Source organism: Pteropus vampyrus, unplaced genomic scaffold, assembly GCF_000151845.1.
Source record: "Pteropus vampyrus isolate Shadow unplaced genomic scaffold, Pvam_2.0 Scaffold200, whole genome shotgun sequence".
NCBI classification, from domain to species: Eukaryota; Metazoa; Chordata; class Mammalia; order Chiroptera; family Pteropodidae; genus Pteropus; species Pteropus vampyrus.
Window position 1 is genome coordinate 3,227,925 of NW_011888981.1, and position 23,610 is coordinate 3,251,534.

Sequence of the window (23,610 nt, forward strand, 5' to 3'; positions counted from 1 at the left end):
CATATTAAAACTGGGTATTTATTTACAATCTCTATTATTAATTTAACTAAAGAGCTGCTGGTTAATTAATTAGGATTCTAGAAACTTTCTTAAAAACATACAAAAGAAACAAAACTAAAAGCCTTCTTGGGGCAGAATCTTATTGACACAATTAAAGAAATTTATTGGGTGTGTGTAGAGTGGAAGGGAGTGGAAGAATAGCTGAAAAAAAATACCTAATTATTTTTTAAGGAATGTAAACCTATAAATACATCCACTTAAAAAAAATAGTATGTAACTAAATTAAAAAGACTAACATTTCTATAAGAAATATTAGTCAATGTATTGAATTTTAATATGAAAACTTTTCCTATTATACAACTCTACATGGATAGAACTAAACTAAAGCCTATGTCTAATGACTATGTTTAGAGGTCTGAGATAGAGTGTTTTTAAAGACCCTAGTTGAAATAAAAGTAAAATAAATAGTGACTGATTTTTGCTTGTCAGCTAATTTTATATATATCATCCAAAATCTCACAAAATCCTCACGTTAGTTTTCCAAATACATGAATGCAAATTATAATGCATGACCTTGGTTTTGTGAATCTACACCTTCTTACTCCTGTTCTCCACTATGTATATACTACAAAAGAGCTCAACTACAAACACATTAGTGTATTAAGAAGGAATAAAGGGGGAAGAAAACACAAATGAGGACAGTAGCTAAGAGAAAAAATTTTCTGTAGCTATGAAAGCATATCTCCATATAAATTCTGCACATTAATTTTTGTACTAGGTATGGGTAATTTTCAGTTTTATAAAAAAAAAAACTTATGAATAAATCATTTGTTTAAGTAAAATTTTATTAATTACACCTTTTAAAAAATTTCTAATACTTTAAAATTTTTAAAGAAAAGAATCATGTGATTGTAAATAATTTTAATGATTCCCTAATATAAATATTTTCTTAAATTTTAAATTCATTGGCATTTCCAGAATGAAATTAAATAATAAAGATAGTAAACAGCACCTTTAACTTATTCCTGATTTAATGGGAATTCTTAAAATATTCAAACATGCCAGTTTGGTTTGTTCATCATCTAGTATTTTTGTAACTTTAAATAAGATGATACTGTTTACATTGCATTAAAAGTTTTTATCAGAAAGAAATGCTGGATTTTATGAAATGTCTTAAAGTATGATAAAAATGATTCTCTAATACAATATATATTATATGATACTATTCTTGCATTTTAAGAACCAACTCATCATGGTCAAAATTTATTCTTTTAACATAGTGTCACAGATTTTGTTAATAAATTTATTTAGGGTTTCTACATGAGATTAGTATATAATTTTCTTTTTTAAGCTATCTTTTCCAGGTTCTCTTACCACATATTGGTTTCAAACGAAAACGATGGTAGCTTTAATTCTCAATCTGCATTCTAGAACACTTTAAACAGCTTCAAGTAAATTTTACTAGAAGGTTATAATAAGTAATCTATGAAAACATTAAAAGCAAACAAATATTTATATTCTTTTCATAATAGAGATATAGTTCAGGATCTGGTAGAGCCATAATGAAATAAAATGAAACAAATCTGAAAACACATTAATAAAACCTTCCCCTTTAATCCTAATATCCTCCTGTTTATCTGTTCCCAAATATACCTCAAACTATGGTAAGGGAAAGTTTATTTGGAGGATTACATATTCCTTATACATCAAGAATATATGTGAATTTACCTTTCTGTTGAAAGTATATGAATTAGCTTGAGCAAAAATTCACTGAATATCTGAGGACATGTTGAAGAAAGATGCACTTGTAATCGGGTAAGAAATTCTTGCATAGCTTGTGTAGCAGTTGGACCAACCTAAAGAGAAATGAAATTTCACTGAAAGCTGCTTACTGATACTATTTACAGAATTTTTAATTTAAAAAGTATCAAGTGTTAAATCAAATGCTATGTTGTTGTAAATTTTCGTATGAAGAACAAAAATATTAACAGTGATAGGAGGAAACCAATTAATTTTTTAAGTCTTGATATTTAAACTGAAAATTATAAATCTATTAATAATCTTTTCCATTATAAATAACTTATATTAGGTTTATTTAATTCAATATAAAAAGATTCACTTGAATTACAAAAAATATCTTTATAATACTTTCAAAAGTACGAAGAACTTACACACTGATTTTCACAAACCACTCGATTAATTATCCCATTTCAAAACAAAAAAACTCAGACTCAGAAGTTAAATAATCCAAAAAGTCATGCTTCTAATGACTTCTAATGACCAGCACAGCAAATGCTGAATTGGATGAAAAAAAAACACAAAACTACAAACAAACTAAAAACCCTAAAGCTAAAAACAAACGTACCAATTCATAAAAAACTGCTTTCCCAGACTATCTATCTCATCAATAAAAGAAATGACAGTGAAAATCACATTAAATAACTTGAAGATTTAGAATGTTTTGTTAACACCTCTACATATTATTTTATTCCATCCTGATTTGGTATGATCATAAAACACTGGAAGAATTTTGGAAAAATAAAATAAAATTTAATTCTCCGTAATATTTTAAAGTTAGATAAACTTAATCGTTAATACAGAGCATAACAATCATAACATTTGTAACCAAACTTCCTATATAAAAGCAAGATATCCAAGAAAAGCTTTATTTTCAATACCTTACTCTGCCTTTTTTTAAAAAAACGAAAAAAAAAAAAAGGAGGAAAAACACTGTTTTATATAGTGGCACGTTCCCTGACACCTAGGTCTAATACTAACTAGTTGTATAACTGAGGTTAAGGCAGACAATGCCTGTTTCCTCATACGTGAAATAATGGAAGCTGGAATCAGTGATGCCAGGAATCTTCACATTTCAAATTCATGCAATCCTTATACATAATAATCACTTGATAACCTACCTGCCCTTACGCAAACTCTGGTCCAATCTAACTACAAGTAGTTCCTTCTTTCTCACTTTTTTTCCTTATCTCATTTATTGTGATCTAAAAAGTTAAAGTATATTCAGCATGATAGTATTGACTAAATAAATGTATCCACCAGAATTTAAGCTTCAAGAAGGCAGACCTGGTTTTATATCAGACTTATAACCCTAGCACCTAGAATAGTACATAGATCTAACACATAGCTAAAAATTAAGAGATAACCTTGTAAAATAATTGTTAATAACTTCCATCAAAAAGATGCTATGAACACCAAATGTATTTTCATATGAAATTAAATACAATAAAGTGGAAGTATTTGAAAAAGTGGTATGATATAACAAGAAATTAAAATGATATAAAGGAAAGTTGTAGTAAGACTAAATGTTTATAAACTCTGATATGTCTTATTTTTTCATTAAATAAAATATTCAATATTACAAAATGATTAAGTTACATGAATTGTCAATCCTGATAGTAGAGGTCATTAAACATAATACAATATCTTTAAAACTTTAATTCTCTAATTTCTTAAAAGTTTCCCTGACTTTCAAGTAAGTATCTATTTAGAATATCTTGTATGATACAAAATCAATGCCAAAAATCCAAGAGAAAACTTAGTATCTGCTTTAATTCTGTTTCGGCTATTATTATAATAAATAATTCAAAACATTTTATTACATTATACATAAAATGTTATCATTTAATATTGTCGGAATAACAACTTTATATATTTAGGTGCATTAAAGTTTCTCTTTACAAACATGCTTACTGTACAGTCTTGGCCTATTACTGGTTTTAAAAGTCATGTTACCTGTGGACTGTGTTGATTTGTTCCATGGGGACTGGTGCCAGAAAGAAATTTCACTAAAACATGAATCAGGTTTGGATCTGAAACCAACAGATGGGCAGTACTCTCCTGAGTTCCAATGGCATTGCTGGAACCAGCTATAAAACATTACGAAAATGATTTTAAAAAATGGACCTTAAAACAATAAATATGTAGTATTTAAAACATCTTTTAGTTTCAAATAAAACTCACCTATTCCTGGGTGTTATAATTTATTAAAAGGGTCTGAATCTCTACAGTATTGACTGAGTTGGACTCATTTCTCTGTTGTCACCTACTGCAGATCTCCTGCCTCTCTCCTTTTATTGTAAAGAATACCAGTTTTATATGTATCTTATTCAGTATACAGTCAAGTGGAAAAGAAATAAGTGCTTACTGTCATTTTGGTGAACCTATTATCTCCCTCTTCCAGAAATAGTCAGAAATCCACTTTTCAGGTAAATTTATCCCAGTTTTCTATGATAAACTGAGAAAAAAACTATATACTCCTTATTTTATTTTTATTTTTTCCCCCTCTTTTTAACTCCTCCCCCACCTTTCACCCCTGATCTATGGATGTTGCCGTTTCCCCTTAAGAATTGGATTTCCGAAGGCAGGGCATCTCCTCCCACATGCTCACGGCGCACGCCTCGGGCCTGGTGCACCCGGGGTATGGTCCATGGCTCCACCTGGGGCGCGAACCCAGGACCTTCTGCATGTAAAGCAGAAGTGCTAACCACTACACTATGGAGCTGCCCCAAAAAAGTATATATTCTTGCATGTCAACTGTATAAAGGTTGTACACTGTTAACTAATATACAGATGATACACCAGTTTTCTGAACTGAATAAGATATTCTTTGAATTAAATCTATCTTCAGTATTATCTAGTAATGCTTTTGAACACATATTTGGAAAATATACTCCAAATAAAATATGGAATTTTGATGCTAAGTAATGATTTTAACTAATACCTTCGTCAATGTTACAGAGCCTTCTTATTTAATGAAGTCTAAATAGAATGGGAACGAAACCCACCCACCTGTTGTCATAACCTACAAGTGGAATGAAGATTTCATTTCACAAAAGGCTAGTGCTTGCTCTCTAATATGAACTAATCCTTAACTCACAACAACCTCAAGAATGCCAGATAAACATGAAAAGTAAAATGGATACTACTAAAGAAAATAATGTAGGAGAGTATCTTCCTGACTCTGGGATACAGAAAGCCGCAGAAAGCACTAAAAAGTTCTTCTGAGGAAGTTCAAAATTATTGTACTATCTTAAATGGGAAAAAAGGGAGTGGGGTAAGGAAAGAACAAAATGTAATAGGACATCAGAACTTGAGAAAAAGCAATTATGTTCAGTAAATACAGATTTCAGATGTGAAAAACAAAAACTGAGGAATCCAGTTATATATGTTCATAGATAGTATAATGAATTAATCATTTTAAATGCAAAGGTACTTTAAAAGTGTAACCAAAACATAGATTAAATATTTGACTTTGTATTCTAAAAGTAATCAATTTTATTTTAATTATTATTAAGTTTTTAGAAGGTAAAGATATGATCCGAACTTGTGCTAGGAGATATATGAGAACATTTATATTATCAAAGTAAACAGGCACAAAGGATACAATATACAAGAACAAATTCAGAAGAAACATTCAAATGAGAAATTCAATCATTTTCACAATTACATCACTTCTGTGAAAAAGTTTTTTAAAGAATCTGATAGCAAGAATAATAAGGTGTATGTGAGAGATTTAAAGAAATAAACAGATTTAAAAGAATAAATTTCTGAACTTACGATTAAGCTGCATGTTTGTCATGAGCGTCAGACTATGAAGCACAAGGCACCATGTCCGGAGCAAAGTATTGGGATACCAAGCTAACACCGTGAGAAAGCTAGTTATTGATGCTATGTGGGGGAAAAAAAAAAGGGAGGGAGATTTTTATTTAGAAAAAGCAAATGTTTACAAAGAATTAAAAATAAAAAGAATGAATTTTAAAATGTCATTATTTCTTTACATCAACTCACTACCAATTGTCCTCAAAATACACAAATGAGGAGTTCCCCATTAAATATAACGAAAGCATTAAGGCTCAATAACATTCTATGGTAAGTATAAAGCTCAACCCATGATACATAAATTAATGTGTTAATCTCAATAAATTTGTTGTCCTTTCCAAAGTACAGGCATTTCTACTGCAAAACAATTTGTTTTTACTAAATATCCTCATATTTTGCAACACTCAAAATGGAAAATAATAGGGCATACTGAAAAAATCAGGGATGGGCAGACCAATCAAAACCAATGCAACTTCACAAAAGCATAAATTAAAACAGTAATTAGGTCACTTGCAATGCCCAGATAAGACAATAGCACATAAAAGGAAGTTTCTTCTTATGGAAGTATTTCAGCTAATAAATAAGGAATGACAGAACTAGACTATCTTCACTTTGAAACCTCTAGTGAATTGTTAATGAGTTTAGGCATTAAACATCGGTGCCCACTAACATCATAGAGACACAACATATGAAATTGCCTTTAAAAAAAACAACAAAACTTCAAATAAGATTAAGCTCCAATTTACTCCAATTTACAACTGTCAATTTATAGAAAATATAGAGGACATCATGGAGATATAATCACTAAAACACAGGACCCTGGAACTCCTAGAAAAGATAACAACCAAACTTCTTTGACAAATGACTTGACAAGGGGATAAAAAAGACACGAAGGGAATGATACAGATTAAGAGGAATTTAAGAAACACAATTATAATGCATAGATCTTATACGGATCCTATTTCAAATTTAAAAAATTTTTAAGAGTTGAGACAACAAGAAATTTGAATACTGACCAGATATCTGATGATAGTAAGGAATAATTAACTTTCTAACTACTTTTGTTTAATATTTTTCACAACAACAAAGTTAAACATAGCGTTGAGAAAAAATTTATAATAACGACTATTAAAACAGTGGAAGAGATAGAAACTGATTAAAGTTAGGCTGGTTCTTGCTGAAACAATGCAGATGTAAGTGGGACCATGAGCCAGGGTAGCTGTCATTAAGGATGGTAGACAGGCCATGTGAGAGCCATGTAAATAAAGTATGCCCTTTTCTAGGGAGAAAGCACCACGAATAGATCGTTTTCATGTCTTAAAATATAAATAAAACAGACTCCTGTAGCCAGATTTGAATGCTAGTTCTAGTCCTGTTGAGGATATTCTAGTCACTATTTCCACATTCTTGAATTTATCAAGAAAAAAATGAACTAACACAACTTCTACAGGAAATAACATCCTTTCCAATTTATAATTCCTCCTAGAAGCAAATTCACATTTTTTAAAATCACCAGTTGCAACAGAACGGCCTATGACCAAGACAACAGCTTAAGGGAATACAACATAAAGATTAATAGAACATTACCAATTTTAGTTACACACAGGCATAAGATAATACGAACCACAAAATAAGGTTTTCTGTTCTTTCCTTCCAATTATCAAGTCAGTATATAAAAAACTTTTTTTCACTGAAACATTATAACTCTTATAAAAAAGTATATATTAACCTAATCATTACTTTTAGCTTATTATTTATGCTATATTAATTTTCCTTCTAATAAATCTTACCTTGATTTAATGAAATGACAGGTATCCGATTAGCATTATATAAAAAAATGTCTGCTCCATTCTCTTTGCCTCCAGATGAACTAGAATTCAGGCTCAATGTGAGCCACAATTGTAGAAGTGATTCCAACTGAAAAAGAATGAAAATTGACAGGAAAAAAGATGTGTCTATTATACTATGAAATACTATTTAAACAAAATCTTATGTATGAATTCTAATGATTATGACCAAATAATTTTTCTATTAAATACTCTGGTTACTTCGATTCAGCTGACAAGCAAACACATCTTAAAATTGTTAATGAAACAAAATTTAATTTAATTAAAATGTCTAATTTAACTACTATAAAGGTCTGTACAAATTAAAAGAGGTGATTCAGGTCTTTACAAGTGTATTTTATTTGTTTATTCATTTATTTTTTTACAAGTGAATTTTAAACTATAATATATACAGTTGACCCTTGAACAACACAGAACTGTGCAGGTCCACATATATGTGGATTTTTTTTTAGATAAACATACACAGTACTGTAAATGTATTTTCCTTATGATTTTCTTAGTAACACTTTCTTTTCTCTAGCTTATTTTATTGTAAGAATGAAGTATGTAACACACACAATATACAAAATATGTGTTGACTATGTTATCAGTAAGGATCCTGGTCAACAGTAGACAATTATTAGTTAAGTTTTAGGGCATTCAAAAATTATATTTGAATTTTCAACTGCGCAGAGGATCAGCACGCCACCCCGTGTTGTTCAAGGGTCAACTAAAATTGGATCTACAAAAGTAAAGCTTAAAATCATAAAAATGATATACAATCTATCACTGAGAAGCTGTGGTTATCAAAGTATCTCTAATATTTTTCCATCTAACATGATAAAGACAATCATCCTTGGCGGGTTGTGAGTGGTCTCCCCAGTTATTTTAATTAGGCTGGCAATAATGCCTAAAAATACACCATTTCCTCTGATGTCATACCTGAACATGATGGACTTGAAGCATGGAAAAAAGTTTGTTGAAACAAACATTTAACATTGGGACAGATGATAACTGTATAATAAGCTGGGTGGATTGGTTCGCTGCTTGTAAACCCCCTAGAAGTGAATCATCTGTTCCAGTGGGAGACTGTGATACTGAAAATAAAACACAATTATGATTTGAACATACACAAAGCATCAAGAGAAATGTTAACTAGCTATTACTATGTATAGATAAGTGAAGATAATTTTCTAAAAAAATTAAAATTGCATTCTTTAAAATAGTTCATTGTTATTATTATTTGAAAACTTGTTTTTACCACATTACTTGAAAGTCAAAAAGACAATCAACAGAAAGAAACTCCCACGTTCATAGGCTTCTCCACCAAGGAAAAAGAACCTTACTTACTAGCCATTTTTATTTTCAATTTTTTCCTATTTAAAAAAGGAAAATAAAAGTGAGATAAAGAAGAATCTTGACTAATTCTTAAGAAGGTAGTTTTAGAATAAACTAGACTCTTATCCATTGATTCTTAACCCTGACTGCATATTAAGTTACCTGGGAAGCATTCCAAAATCCTGATGCCCAGGTCACACATCAAACTAAATAAATAAGTATAATTCATGAGGAGAATGAAAAATATAGGGACTCTCTAAGAGCAGTTTTTCATATATTTAGAACGTTATCACATTAAAAGGGGGGACAGAGTTCTGTATAGGACAATAATCAAAAGACAGAATATATTAAAAGAAGCAAATACAAACTACAAAAAGATCTTCAAATAAAAGATTTTTTAAAATGGCTAACAAAGAAAAGAACTACTTTAGACAGTATTGAGCTGTTTGTGGTCATAGAAAAGCTGACCCAACAAAAAGTATCCCCATACTACATAGGAGAAAACATACAACAATATTAGTGTACCAATACTAAGATTGGAGAACTCTAGTCCACTACTATTTTTTGTTTTTCTGTATCTTCTAGTAAGGCAAGAAAGACAGACTCCAAACTGAAAGAATTCTATTTAACACAGGAAGATCTAAAAACCTGAAAAAGATCGTGAACTCCCCTTTGTAGGAAAAGAACATGGTGCTCTTCCTAGGTTCTAACTAGTATCTCTAACCTGTTAATCACCCTATACCCATAGAGGATAAAGTCATTCATAGTCCTACAAAAAATAAAAAAATATTACCGTCTTCTCAGCATAACTCTTCAATCTTTGTCTTTGAGAGAAAGGTTGCTATCTAAGCTGTACTTAGCTGACAGATCTACTCAAGTCTAGCACTATATATACATCAAGGGTCAGCAAACCATAGCCTGATAGCCATATCTGGCAGGCCATCTGATTCTGCAGCACAGTTTCTGTGACAGCCATGCCTATTTATTCATTGTCTACGGCTGCTTTATTGCTACAAAGTCAGATTTGTATAGCTGCAACACACACCACATGGCTCAGAAAGCCTCAAATATGTACTATCCGGTCCTTTATTAAAAAAAGTTTGCCTTCTTTTGCTGAGGATAATTAGGTTGTAAATCTTCTCAATTCTACAGTTCATTTAAGGCCCATTTGGCTGTCATCCTTACCTAGACCTTCGATTCTAGTCTTTAAAGATAATAAATGTTACTATTTTTTAAAAAGCATACTTTATCAGAAATCTAAATATAATGCAATGAATTCGCAGGCAGCTACAGCCTTCCCAAGGAATTTCATTAACCTCGCAACACCACAATAACAAAAACCACTCAGATTTTAAACTGAATTGTAGAGTACTATGTGGAGGTATTTTGCTCCACTGTTTCGGTTTGTTAATCTTTTACCTTATTTCTCAACTTGCTACTAACTTAGCGAGGGAGAGGTGCTATATACTTAGCCCAATCAGACTCATACCAGACATGGAACTGAAAAATCGGTCCTAGCTGAGCACATCTTAAAATAATCAAGAGATAAATTATTTATTGCAATACTCTAAGAATGATCATTTTTACTTACATGTAGGAGATGTATTTGTTAATGCCTGTAAAATGGAATCTGCTTCCAAGGTAGACATCATTTTCAACATAAGTTCTGCTTGCTGTTCAAGTCCAACTTCTAGGCGAGCATCTAAGGCTATTAAAAGCAATTAAAAGATAAAAAAGCTATTTGATAATTGCTTCTCATGTCATACTTCCTATAATACAATGTTGACATCCAAACCCAAAATAGGGTGACGAATGTATCCCTCACATAAGAACAACCGGCATGGGTTATCACAGCCACAGCAGATAATAACACCTACGCAAAGCTGGCAAGAGATGGGAGAGTGGATAGAGAGTGGTGGATAAAATAAGTGAAGTAATGATAATGGAAGCAAATAAATTAAGGATGGTAAGAACCAGATTCCTCAAAGGAAAAGAAGATAAAATTATGAGGACAGAGAAAATTAAAATGAAGCCTTTGGAAATAGATTACCTGATGCTACTGATGTGAACTCATGGTATTCTAAATAGACAAATATAGAAATGAATATAAACACAAATGTGTGCAGACACACACACATTCTCTACATTTGTCCACCAAGAGGACATGGCCAACAAAATAGCAATAAATATATCTAGCACCCGAATTTTAAAATCTTAATCACATATTTCCACTAAAAAGTTCCAAAATTCTCTTCTTCTTGTTGAAGAAGCTAATTCCCAGTCTGGGGAAGGGAAAGTAAATGATGAGCCTGTGTCACCTTGTTGTGCCAGAAAACAAGGAAGTACTCAAAGCAAGATGAGGACATGTCGAAAAGAAAAAAAGACCAGTTTAAAAAAAGATCCCACTGATCAAATCTGGGACAAACTGAATATCAAAATAAATAATGACAATACTGTGAATGTACTTAATACCACTGAACCATACACTTAAAAGTGTCTAAAATAGTAAATTGTTATTTATATTTTACATCAATAAAAACTAACAAATGATGATAACAAATCATAATCCATGGAGTGAAATAGAAAACCATGAGTCTATTAAAACTAAATGAATAAACTAATCATTCAAAAAAAAAATGGTTTTTAAGTGCCACTCTGCCATCACACCCCCAAAAATTCTTTACAAAGTGCAAAAGAATATCTTTACAGGGGAAAAGACTGGCAGATACCTCCTTAATCAAGTAGATAAACTTAAATCCAACAAAGTGGGATACGTTAATATCATGACCACATAATGGGATGCAAAAAGAAAACCTGAGCATTATGCTTTTGTTATATTTCTGCCAAAGATGCATGACCACAAGTCTAATCAAGAAGAAATAGCATACAAACCTAAATTGAGAGACATTACATAAAATAACTGGCCTGTACTCTTCAAAAGCATCAAAAGTCAAGAAAGTTAACTCTGATTAACTGTGGCAGGCTGAATGAAACAGAAGAGATATGACAACTATGCAATGCTTGATTTTGCTTCTGCATAAAGGACATTATGTAGACACAACTGCTGAAACTTGAATGGGGTCTGAAGTTAGTACTAATGCTAATTTCTCGATTTTGATGGAATGTGCTTTCTGATCTGTTTGTGTAGAAGAATGTCCTGCTTTGTCAAATAAACGAAACAAAAAAATAACAAGAGAGTAGCAACTTACTCCCGAATGGGTCAGAATAATAAATGTTGTCTTATTATACTTGCAACTTTCTGGTAAATGTATGATTGTTTCAAAATTTAAGATAAGATTTTACTTTAAAACAACTGATACATTCTATGTGGCTAGAAGAGTGCAAAGATATTATTCATTTTTGTTTCATTCTGTTTACAAATAAAATACAAGTTTATTATTAACAATTTTTTTTTTTACGCCTACAACACCTGGTCTTCCTAGGTGGTCATCCATCCAAGGACTAACCAGGCCCGACCCGGCTTAGCTTCCGAGATCAGACAAGATCAGGCGTGTTCACGGTGGCAGGCCATAGACCAAAAAAAATTTTTAGAGCACAATTATTTCAAATCACTGGCAAATCCACACAATTCATGAGTATTTTTTGCTAAGTGTTATTTTAAGAAACAAAATTTAAACCACAATGGAAGCTTCTCCAAACTGACAGAAACACAGATCTGACTGTCATTCTCATAGCACACCTGTGATAGTATGAACCCTCTCAGCATACACTCAGGCTCAGTTTCTCAAGGGACAAAGCATAAATTTGGGGCTTGTTTTAAGAATAGCATTTGTCTTAAAATATAAACACATACTTACCCTGAGACACTGAAACACTAACTGTCTGTGATCCATTCTTCTCTGTATTTGCAGGTGGCTTTGCTACAGGAATTCCGAGACCTCCAATGTAAGGGTTATAGTTGTACGTGCCATAATCAGCACCCCAATAGTCATACCACGTACTGCTTATTGGCTTAAAAAGAATGAAAAACAACTGTGGTTTATTTCTGTCTCTTCACAGTGACATTATTATTTACATTATCTAAACTCAGACAGGGCTACAAAATAAGCATTCTCTCCACCCTTTAAATTCCTTAGAGCATACTTGTAATCTTAATTACTTACAGGAATGGTTCAGTAATATTCTCTTCATTTTATACCAAAATTTACAAATAGCTTATTTATTTAGAATCCAAGAGATAACTACCATCCTTAATAAAAATCTCTTACACACAAAAAGAACCAACATAAAGTATTAGAGATGTATCTCTCCTTTAGAGAAAGATGAGGCTAACACAGAAGTAGAACCTGCAATGGACTCAGCTTTGATCGGCTTAAATGCTGCTTGAAATGTTCATAATCCATAAGTATACTTCCCCATGATTATTGGCAGTTCTTATATAAGATAATATTAATAAAATGGCTATATTAACAAAATGGTAACAAAATGGTTTAAGTTTTCCTTCTATTATTCATTTGGTAGATACTGTAGTACCTATAGTAATTTAATGTGTCTTGAATACATTAAATAATGGGTTACATTTGGAGATAAATATGTACTTTCCTCTTTTAAGTAACAAATAAACCAAAAGTATAAGATGAAAGATTTTATTTGCAAAGAATAGTGTATCATACCTTAAAAACTTTGGCTGCGAGAGGATCCTTTTCCAAATCAATATCTAAAGGATCAATGTCAACTTCCATTAGATCTTGAAGCAGCTCAAGATCAATTTCTTTATCCTTTTCCAAAGAGGAAAGAGGAGGTGCACCTTCAAATAATTGAATGTGATTTTACTGGAGGAGTATATAACATAAAATTTAACCAATATATTGCTTCTAATTACAGAAAAAGTTATTTTACCTGTATGTAACATATGTGTTTCTATTGACACAAAAATCTCCAAATTTTTATATTTGACAACTAGGCATTAGTAAGTATGCAAATATATCACTCTACAACACACAGTTAAAAAATACTAATGCAAAAACATTTTATTTACTAGGGAGAAAGACCATGGGATTAACCCTTGTTGAATCAAGTTGCATAAACATCAAAGTTATTATTAATTTTATTACCTCTAATACATAATTCATTATGTTACAGAAAATAATATGCAGTATTAAAAGTGAAAAAGAGAGATTTAAGTTATAAGACAGCCATTCACCTTATTTTTTTATTATTAATTAGAAATTTTGTGTTCAGATGTCTCCGAATTCTTACCTAGCTTTCTATGCCTTACAACTTCTATTCTCTCATCCTTCCCACTCTCTTATTGAACGTATATTTATAGAAGGCCTCACAAATGCCAGCCTCTATTAGGGTTTGAGTATATTAAGATTAATAAAACAAACTACCACCCTCCAAGAAACAGAAGTTCAGACGCAAGGGTACATTACAGACATTAAACCAATTACATCATGGTAAGTGCTATCAGTGATAATCGAGTATAAGGCAGCACTGATGAGTCTCCAACACAGAGGTGGTGATGGAAAAAGATTCTTGGAGAAGGGCATGTATAATGTGAATCTTAGTAAGGAGTTCATCATGCAAACTAGAGGAGAAAAGTTCATACCAGATAAAGGGAATATCAAGTAGAAAAGATAAAATCACGAGAGAATGTTACATTAAGGAATGACAAATTGTTGAAATAACCACAGCATCCGGCATGTATAGGATAGTAACTAAAATAGAGTCTTAAAAAGTAGGGAGTATGCCACAAAGGTTGTGCAGGCTAAGATACACATATTCTTTTTCAAAATGCAGGGGAAAAAAACAAATGAAGAAAATATAGCTCAAAAAGTGATTGTAAAGAATAAGAGCCTATAATCTTGTTTTCTTCACTGAGTATCTTTGACAGTTTTCTAGGTTGTAATTTCTTCAACATAGCCAAAGCAGACCATATCGAAGTAACTAGGGCATTATGAAAGGATAGCATTTTATTATAATGAGCATTCAGAGAATCAAAGCAAAGCATATTTATTAGGAAAATAACTGATATGGTTAAGCCCAAAAACCTAATAGAAAAATATAAAATTTTATACTTAACTTTATTAATTTTGAAACATTTTTATTTTAAAAAAATAATAGGATATTTTAAATAAAACATAATTCAAAGAATGTACCCGTTATATCAGGTGTCAAAGGTTCATCTATAGTTTCTAGCAGCTGAACAGAAGACTGTTGGAGGCAGTCATCAGAGTCAGCAGCTGTTGCACCTACATCATCACTCACTGTTCCTTCCTCCATGGCTTCTGCAGCTACTGGAGCCAGCAACTCTCCTATATGTAATGAGATAGTTCTAATTGCTTTCATAATTAATAAGCAGACATCCAAAACATAGGAAAGCATATTTTTTTCCTCCAGTTTAGAGAATGACAGCATGTATGCTCTACTAACTATAAGATTCTGAGGCAAAAAAGACTTCACCTACTTAAGGAAAGAACCCATATCATTATCCTCAAATGCTAAAGACAGGTAATTAGTAGAAAACACAAAATGTGTAATGTGAACAAGGAATTATTATAATCACTTTACATATTAACTCCCGTATTCATCAAAACAACTTTATAAGGAAGGTACTTTTATTATCCTTATTTTATATATGAAAAGACTGAAGCTCAGAGACTACCTTCCTCAAGGCTACATACAGAACTAGGAAGCAGTCCACTGCTCGTAATAATAATAATGAGGCTTACTAGCTCCAATATCCCTGCACTTTAACAACCGAACTCCTCTATAAAGATTAAACTTGTCACAACTGTCAACATAATTAAATACAAAAGTAATTCTAAATGGTTGCTACAGCTATAATATTTTAAGACAGCTTTTATACTTTTAGGGGTTACAGTTTCCTTTGAAGATTACTTAGTCGAGCAATGACCAGCCAATTCTGACACATTCTATGAAAATAAATCCTGACAAACCTGCTAAAATATCCTGTAGCATACATGTTAAGGAATACTGAGCCCAAGCACCACCCCAAGATATATCTCCTCTGTTGAAGTCAGTTCCGACCAAAAGTAACAGCAGTCTTTCCAGTTGGGGCTCATTCACAATCTCACACAGATGTATAGTTGGCCTCGTGGCATTCGCAATGCGCGCAAGGACCTGTAATACATTTTATAAAATCATACACTTCTATAGTAATTACATACGTTTTCTCCAAAAACAAAGCACTGGAGTAATAGTTTTCAATAATGCTTTTGGTGTCAAAATAATTGACTGACATGGAATGCAAAAGAAATGTAATTTCATGAATCAAACATTAAAATCTAATTAAAAATCTGGGTTGAATGGTTAAAAATAATTTTTATAGACAATGGATATGCTACAGAAAGCCTTCAGGGTATTAAAAATCATTGAAAATCAAATCACCACCTAAATTTAATATTTATTTGTATATTTCCTATTTTAATTAATAGATAAGACAGACATACCCAAACTACACATATTTAAACTCTATATTAATTTAACTTGATTAAATTATAAGTCAGATCCCCTGAGAAATAGGTGATAAAATATTTTTTAAAGCTTTCAAGGCACAATAAAACTAAACTTCATAAAAGGAAAACCAATAAAAGCATTATTATTTCTTAATCAAAAATCAATTCAAAACTGCATTCTTACTAATTCCTTTTTTACCCTATAAATCTAAAGTTATAAATCATGCCTATTAGTTTACCTACCTTACAAACAAACAATAAAAGATCTGCATGACATGTAAAATCCATGGAGAGGAGAAACAGGACAAGCTTCTGGACTACTGAAATACAACGTTCATGGGCCAGGGTAAATGGAAGTGGTTCTATCTCTGGACTTTCTTTTGTTGTTGTAACTTCTGTGTCTAAATTAGAACGAGACCATTCTGCTGTCCGACGTAAGCGAATTAAATCCTTAAAGTGCTATACACAGAAATGTACAATATTTAAATAATTATTGAATGAAAATTCTTTCAGTACTGATTTATTTGAGATGAAAATATTCACTCAGAAAACTTACAATTTCAAAAGAGCAAAATTTTTACATGAACCATAAGCTTGAAAAAGGAAGATTATTTAAAGCTATAGTGAACAATATATCTAATGTCCTATTTTAGAGTAAAGTATGGGATATATAACAATTTCAGAGAAGTAAAATTTTACAGAAAGGCTACATTTGGTCAAATCCAACATCATAAATAAACATAACCAAAACATCCTAAAAGTAATTCATAAAAGGTGAATTGTAAAGAAACTTACATAACTTCAATTATTGAGTATTAAGTTCAAAATCTGAGGGAATGACTATAATTTCATATTTATAGAAACACCATCACAAACTTGGTTGCTACATATAAGTGTTAACTCTCAAATTTAAAACATGTTATTTTTAAAATTTTATTTACAAATCATTGCAAAACTTTCATTTAGAAAGGACAGATTAGGAAAACTGTACATTTCCTTGAGTCTTTTACCTCAAGGAAATGTTAAAAGCTACCCCTGCTCACAGTGTTTAGAACAGATTTTTCTGTTGATAAACAGAATAACATATATTTAAGTTTCCTGATCATTATTAAAGATATTTACCTAAAATAATTAAAAATACTAAAAGGGAAAGTGACTCTTCTAAGATAATTACATTAAAAATAAAAGTCATACCTTTGAAGTAGCTTGCTTTAGTTTTGCTTGCTCTACCAGAAGTTTATATGATGATCCTTTGTTACTCTGTATTTTTTCTTTTTCCATCTGTTCAACCAAAGCCTTCTGTTTCGCCTTTAGTAGGTTAAGTTGCTTTAAAAAAAAAAATCTTATAACTAACCATGTTAAAAACAACAAAGTAAATTATTATACTCCTCACAGAATTTATACATCAAACCAATGAATAAGTACAGTCGGCCCTCCCTGTATGCCAGTTCCCCTAGCTCAGATTCAAATTTTACCTTCTTTCTGACATGTACTATGTATGTAGGCAGGCCTAACTACCACAGTTGTCTCTGTACTGAATATGTACAGACTTTTTATTCTTGTCATTATTCCCTAAATAATGTAACAACTATCTAGATAACAATTACACCATATTACTAAGTAATCTAGAGATGATTTAAAGTGTACGGGAGGATATACATAGGTTATGCCATTTTATATAAGAGACTTGAGCATCTGCAGATTTTGGTTATCTGCAGGGTTCTGGAACAAATTCCCTGTGGATACCAAGGGATGACTATAATTCCCTGAAATTTCTAGTTTTCATTGTGTTACTGATAAAAAAAAAAAAAAAAGCATTTCTAAATCCAAATCACAAGATCTCTCTATGCTATAATTTAAAATTAACCAATTCTTTATCATATGGGAGAAGGGGAATAACTAGAAGACTTTCTTTTTTAAACCACTAATGAGATTTTTTTTTAATAGAAGGAAAGAATTATTTTTAAATATATGAGAGAAATATTTTTGTTGCTCAATATTCTTAGCTTAACTTTTATGAGACTCTCCCTAAAGAGTATGCTTATGTTTTTTATTGAAATTTAAAATTTTTATTGAGATAGCTGTAGATTTCTATGCAGTTGTAAGAAATAATACAGAGAGCTCTTGTACACTTAACCCAATTTCCCCCAATGATAACATCTTGCAAAAATATAGTATAATACACAATATTACAACAGGGTAACGGTAGTTATAATTCACCAATCTTAATCAGATTTCTCCACTTTCACTTATACTCATATGTGTGTTTGTATATTTTAGTTGTATATAATTCCAGAAGTGTGTTGTTTTATGTACCTACAACTACAGTCACTACTCAATAGTTCCATCACCACAATATTCCCTAATGTTGTCCTTTTATGTTGCCTACCCACTCCCCTCTTATCCCATCTGCCCCATCCCTAACCCCCGGCAACAACTAGTCAGTAAACAGACCAAAATGGGGGGCGGAAATCTCTGCCCAGAAAGACCTTAAATATCTACTGAATGACTTAATCACTTCCACATATAGCCATACATGCAGAACACTACTCAAAACAGAAAGTCACTACACAGTTATAGCCTCAATTATAAGTGAATAATATAGTTAAGAACTTAGTAGCCTTTTCAAAGACTACTTCCTAAATTTCTACTATTTCAACATATTTTTGTTATCAGGAAAAAAAATTTCATATTATATTATAAAGAAATACCAACTTGACTGTTATCTCCATATATGGGGAAAAAAGTATGAGAAATTAAAACCAGCATGTAAATGTATTCAATAATCAATGTATATTATGTGAATGTGAAAACTACTACAAATCAGTATTTTCTGAAAAATATTCTAAAAGTTCTATAGTTAACCTACACAGCAACTACAATCAAGAAAAAAATAATTACTTTTAAACAACCACAATTTTAATCAATAATTTAAAATACTATACAAAGACATTTTCCCGTAAACTATGTAAGTTGGCAACTTACTTTATTGCATATTTCCTAGAAACGGGAACCTTCTCCTATAAACCATAATATAACCATCAAAATCAGAGAAGTAATACTGATGCACTAATAGCAACTATTCCTCAGACACCATTTTAAGTTTTGCTAACTGTGCCAATAATGTCCTTCATAGCAAAGAATAAAATACAATAGTAATATTTTACTAAGAAAATATATTATACTCTAGGTTTATTTTCCATTTTCATATCATAAATTAAATATGGCAAGCATAAACATTAAGCACCCAATAAATTTTAGCTGGATTTGAAAGGATGCAAATTAGTACCATCTAAAATTAGTCAAGTGTCTAAAAAAAGAGTTAAGGGCGAAAGCTTCACATCATTTGCCTTGCAAATGATTGAATAGTTAGCTCATAGATGAAAACTTCAGAAATGAAAATAAAAATTTAGTGCTAAGTCATGTTTTCAAAAAAGCCCAAAGCTTTCATAAATTTGCCAGATCCTAAGTTTTCACATAAAATCATATTTCATCTTAAATCGATTACGCAAATATTTATTGATAATACACTAGGCTCTACGCTAAGTATCAAGAATATAGTATATACTATAAGAAAAAGAAAGATATACTTTAAAAAATAATTATAATAAAGTACTGGCTCATAAGAATCTGAAGTCAGCTATAAACTCACTTTCACAGAGTAAAATGTGCACTGAAAAAACTTTACGTTATTTCAAAGAGAGATAATGGAACCAATTGAGAAAGAAACCACAAGAATCCACAGATATCTTGCAATAAAATCACATCCTAATATATGACCTGTGAGTGAGTGTGTATGCACACATATGCACACTGGAGAAGCAGAGAAAGACACATATATGTATATCTGTTTATATTTCAAAAAGGAACAATTAAAGAATAAACCAAAAACTAAAGGGTTCATCAATGGATAAACAGGATTTGGAACATTCAAATAATGGAAGAGTAGTAAAGGATAAAAAAGAACCATTAATACACTCAAATAACATGGATGAATCTCAAATACATCATTTTGAGGAAAAGAAGCCAGGTCTAAAAGAGTACTCACTCTACATGACTCCTAAAACTTTAAGAAATCATTTACTCACAGTGAAATGCACAAATCTCATGTTCACAAAATGAAACAATCCTTACAAAAAATAATGATGAATATAATGAAAGAAAAAATATAGGATACATAAGGAACATACTGAATGGGGTACTATCCTAATTTAGAAAGCAAGGAAGACCTCTTTGAAGAACTGAATGTATGAACTAATACCTGAAAAAATAAATTAATATCCAACCAAAAGAGTAAAGTCTGTGGTTGGAAGAAAAAAAAAAACAGCACATGCAAAAATCCTGTATGAGAAAACTGGTGTGCATGGTCCAGAAACTCAAATTCAATATAGCTAAATCAAAATTCAAACCAGAAAGTTTGACAGAGGGACAGATAACAGATACCCTTAAAGTCATGTTAAGGAATTTGATCTTTACCCAAACGTCAAGTGGAAGCCACTAAGAATTTAGAGGAGTGGTATGATTGAGTTTGTATTTAAAAAGAACTGCCCAGGGGCATCATGAAAAATGGACTGGACTGAGAAAGAACAAAAGCAGAGAGCTCTTTCACTAGGCAAAGGACAGTGACGGCCCGATTTAGAATGGTAGTCATGGAACCCTGAAGAGTAGTTAACTTAAAGGACATCACCAAAAATCTGTAAACTACATATTGTTACCTTCTTACAAATAAGGAAACTCAGTCTCAAAATGTTAAATAATTTCCCTATGGAGCTTGTTAAATGTCATACCTAAGATCTGATGGCAAGTCTATCTTATGCAACCACCAAAGCAATGTTCTCAAATATTAAAACAAAAAATTACTGAAAATTACCTGTTTATGATGAACTAGTTGCTTTCTGATTTTCCTAGAATATAATCTATCAAGGCTACTACTGCCTTTGGAAGACCTATTTATGTTCTGAGTGTGCAGATTATTGTTAATGAAACTCCACTGGTTACCTATAGGGCAAAGAAAAGTTTCATTAATAATTCTGTTAGATATGACTTTACTTTTCAAACACAGTAAACATAAAATTATAAATGTCTCAAAGCACTTTTAAAGAAAATTAAGAAAACCACTGTAAAAAAAAACTGCTAGGAAGACTTGACTCTAGAAAGGTTATCCTAGACCCTACATGACTTTAAGACCGAAGTTCTATCTCCAATCTTTCCATTAAGATAACAGCCAGCCATCTTTCTCCACAACTGTTTAAGAATTCTCATGCAACTTTAATAATATCACTCAATTCTCATGCAACTTTAATAATATCGCTCAATTCTAACAATAACAAATATTCAAAAATGGCCTATATTTCAAGCTCATATGCTTTTGTGCAGGTACCCCCAAAAATGGTACTAAGTATTTTGACTTAATAACTGCAAAAATAAGGTTGAACAGTACAAAAAACATGCTATGTAGCTCCATTCTCATTTTTGGGAATATATCCAGACTACTCTTTAAGTGTCATTATTCTGCTTAATGCAGGCTTAATACCATACATCACCCATCTCCAATTATTTGTTCATGTCTGCTTAACCTAAAAATATTTTTTTCTATTCTCTATTACTCAATTTTCAAGACAGTTCAAATTCTGTAAACCTAAAATAAATGTCTTCCATGAATGTGTTTTCAAAATATCTGAATGATATAAACAAAATACTATCAATATTATCTGTAATATTCTAGCTTTATATTGTATTTACTATCTGTTATATTCTAGCTTTATACTGTTGTATTTAATTGTATGTCTTACCTCTATATTCTATAACTGAGTAAAGTGACCATTGACATAAAGCATTTGTTTAAAAATAAACACAAGACAAATGCCCTGTACGTGAAAAAATTCTCCCGTCCTCATCCCAAATATAATGTACATCATAAACAATTGATTGACCTACATTTCAAGTGATCTTATTTAAATTCAAGTGATCTTATTTAAAATTCCAAATGTTATAGTACTTAGATGTAGCTATTTCATATCTTGTTAACTTAGGAGAGAGGAAGAAAATAATGTCTTACAGTTTGATTTCTTTTCATTTTTAAATTTTGCTGTGTCTCCAGCTTATAGAAAAAGATTATAAACTCAAAATCTGGAATTTTCTGTGTCTAATGTTAAAGTCATTTATAATTAATTAGTAGAACTATGTTTTATTATAGTAAATGGAATAACTCACTATACTAAAATAACAAAACTACAAAACTCTTACCAAATTTCCTTTTCATAACTTCACATATATGTATGTTATTACGGAGTATTTAAATGAGCATGGAGGAAAACCTTGTGAAAGGCATGATTCTATTTAGAAACCAAAGTCATATTCAGACAAAGGGCTTGTCCATAAAGTACTTTAAAAATAAACTCTATCCTTAAACAGATTTCTGGTAAAGTTGATTCACATTTTAAATAAATTACATACAGCTGGAATCTCCAAGCCAATAGCCAGTTCTGGAACAACAGTGAGTCTCTCAAAAACCCCACCAATAGATTATTATAAATTTCTGATACCTGTCAGAAACCTCTCTCTGTCTTTACCATTCAAAGGTTTCTTTGCAGCTGCTGCTTCATCTTCAACAGTTGACACATAATCCAGTAACCTGGACACCAGCATAACTACCCAACTGATCATGGGAATGTCTAGTACTCCTAAATAGACATGAGAGGAGGAAAAGAAATCAGGTGATTCTAAAAGCTCTACTAAAATCTAATAAAATAATTATAAAATATTATATAAATCCAAAACATACCATATCATTACTAATACTAACATTTATTTAAAATAAGCCTCAAAATTGGAAATTTATGGCCATAAATTGAGTAACACATTCAATCTAATAGCAGACCAATGTTTCATGGTATGAAAATAGATTCTTAATTGTAGGTTGAATTCAACAGATAATTTGTAAACTAGAAAACAAGGTATAAGATGCTATTCTTAGATTTACAGGTGACTGAAATAAAAAATCTAACTCTCAATATACAATTAATATGGTTTTAAACTATGTTCTAAGGTTTTAATTCCAATAACAATTTTCTTGCTCAAATGAAATTCAAATGGTACATAAAGCTTAAATGGTACCATAAAGCTTAAACAGCAATGGTACCATAAAGCTTAAACTTAAAAGAGTTTTAGTTATGATATAAAAGAAACATATTATGACAATTTCCAAGTTCAAAATTCAAATAATGAAAAGTTAACATTTAAAAAGCAATAGCTATATGACAGTCAGTCACATGAAGGCTAATCATTCTTAAAAGTCTACATCATAAAAACAGTAACAAAATGTGCAGCAATGAATATTTTTAGGAGTATTTATTTCAAACTAATCATTTTAAAAAAGCAGTATT

The 23,610-nt window shown here is 31.1% G+C and overlaps 1 protein-coding gene and 1 pseudogene across 14 annotated transcripts in view; both read right to left on the reverse strand.

Annotated features, from left to right (window-relative positions):
* BIRC6 (baculoviral IAP repeat containing 6) overlaps positions 1 to 23,610 on the reverse strand; it is a 190,377-nt gene that overhangs the window by 81,490 nt on the left and 85,277 nt on the right. For all 14 annotated transcript variants that reach the window (XR_002783251.1, XR_002783252.1, XM_023537784.1 and 11 more), the window contains 14 exons: positions 22,771 to 22,908; positions 21,096 to 21,223; positions 17,420 to 17,551; positions 16,469 to 16,684; positions 15,707 to 15,890; positions 14,906 to 15,061; positions 13,418 to 13,551; positions 12,602 to 12,755; positions 10,375 to 10,491; positions 8,388 to 8,542; positions 7,410 to 7,536; positions 5,578 to 5,688; positions 3,754 to 3,887; positions 1,729 to 1,856 (listed from right to left, as the gene is read on the reverse strand). Coding sequence is in view for 12 of the 14 variants with exons in the window: in XM_023537784.1 (XP_023393552.1) it covers positions 1,729 to 1,856; positions 3,754 to 3,887; positions 5,578 to 5,688; positions 7,410 to 7,536; positions 8,388 to 8,542; positions 10,375 to 10,491; positions 12,602 to 12,755; positions 13,418 to 13,551; positions 14,906 to 15,061; positions 15,707 to 15,890; positions 16,469 to 16,684; positions 17,420 to 17,551; positions 21,096 to 21,223; positions 22,771 to 22,908 (2,014 nt within the window). In the remaining 2 variants the exon portion in view is untranslated. The remainder of the gene's footprint in view (positions 1 to 1,728; positions 1,857 to 3,753; positions 3,888 to 5,577; positions 5,689 to 7,409; positions 7,537 to 8,387; positions 8,543 to 10,374; positions 10,492 to 12,601; positions 12,756 to 13,417; positions 13,552 to 14,905; positions 15,062 to 15,706; positions 15,891 to 16,468; positions 16,685 to 17,419; positions 17,552 to 21,095; positions 21,224 to 22,770; positions 22,909 to 23,610) is intronic.
* On the reverse strand, positions 12,202 to 12,319 carry LOC111746772 (annotated as a pseudogene).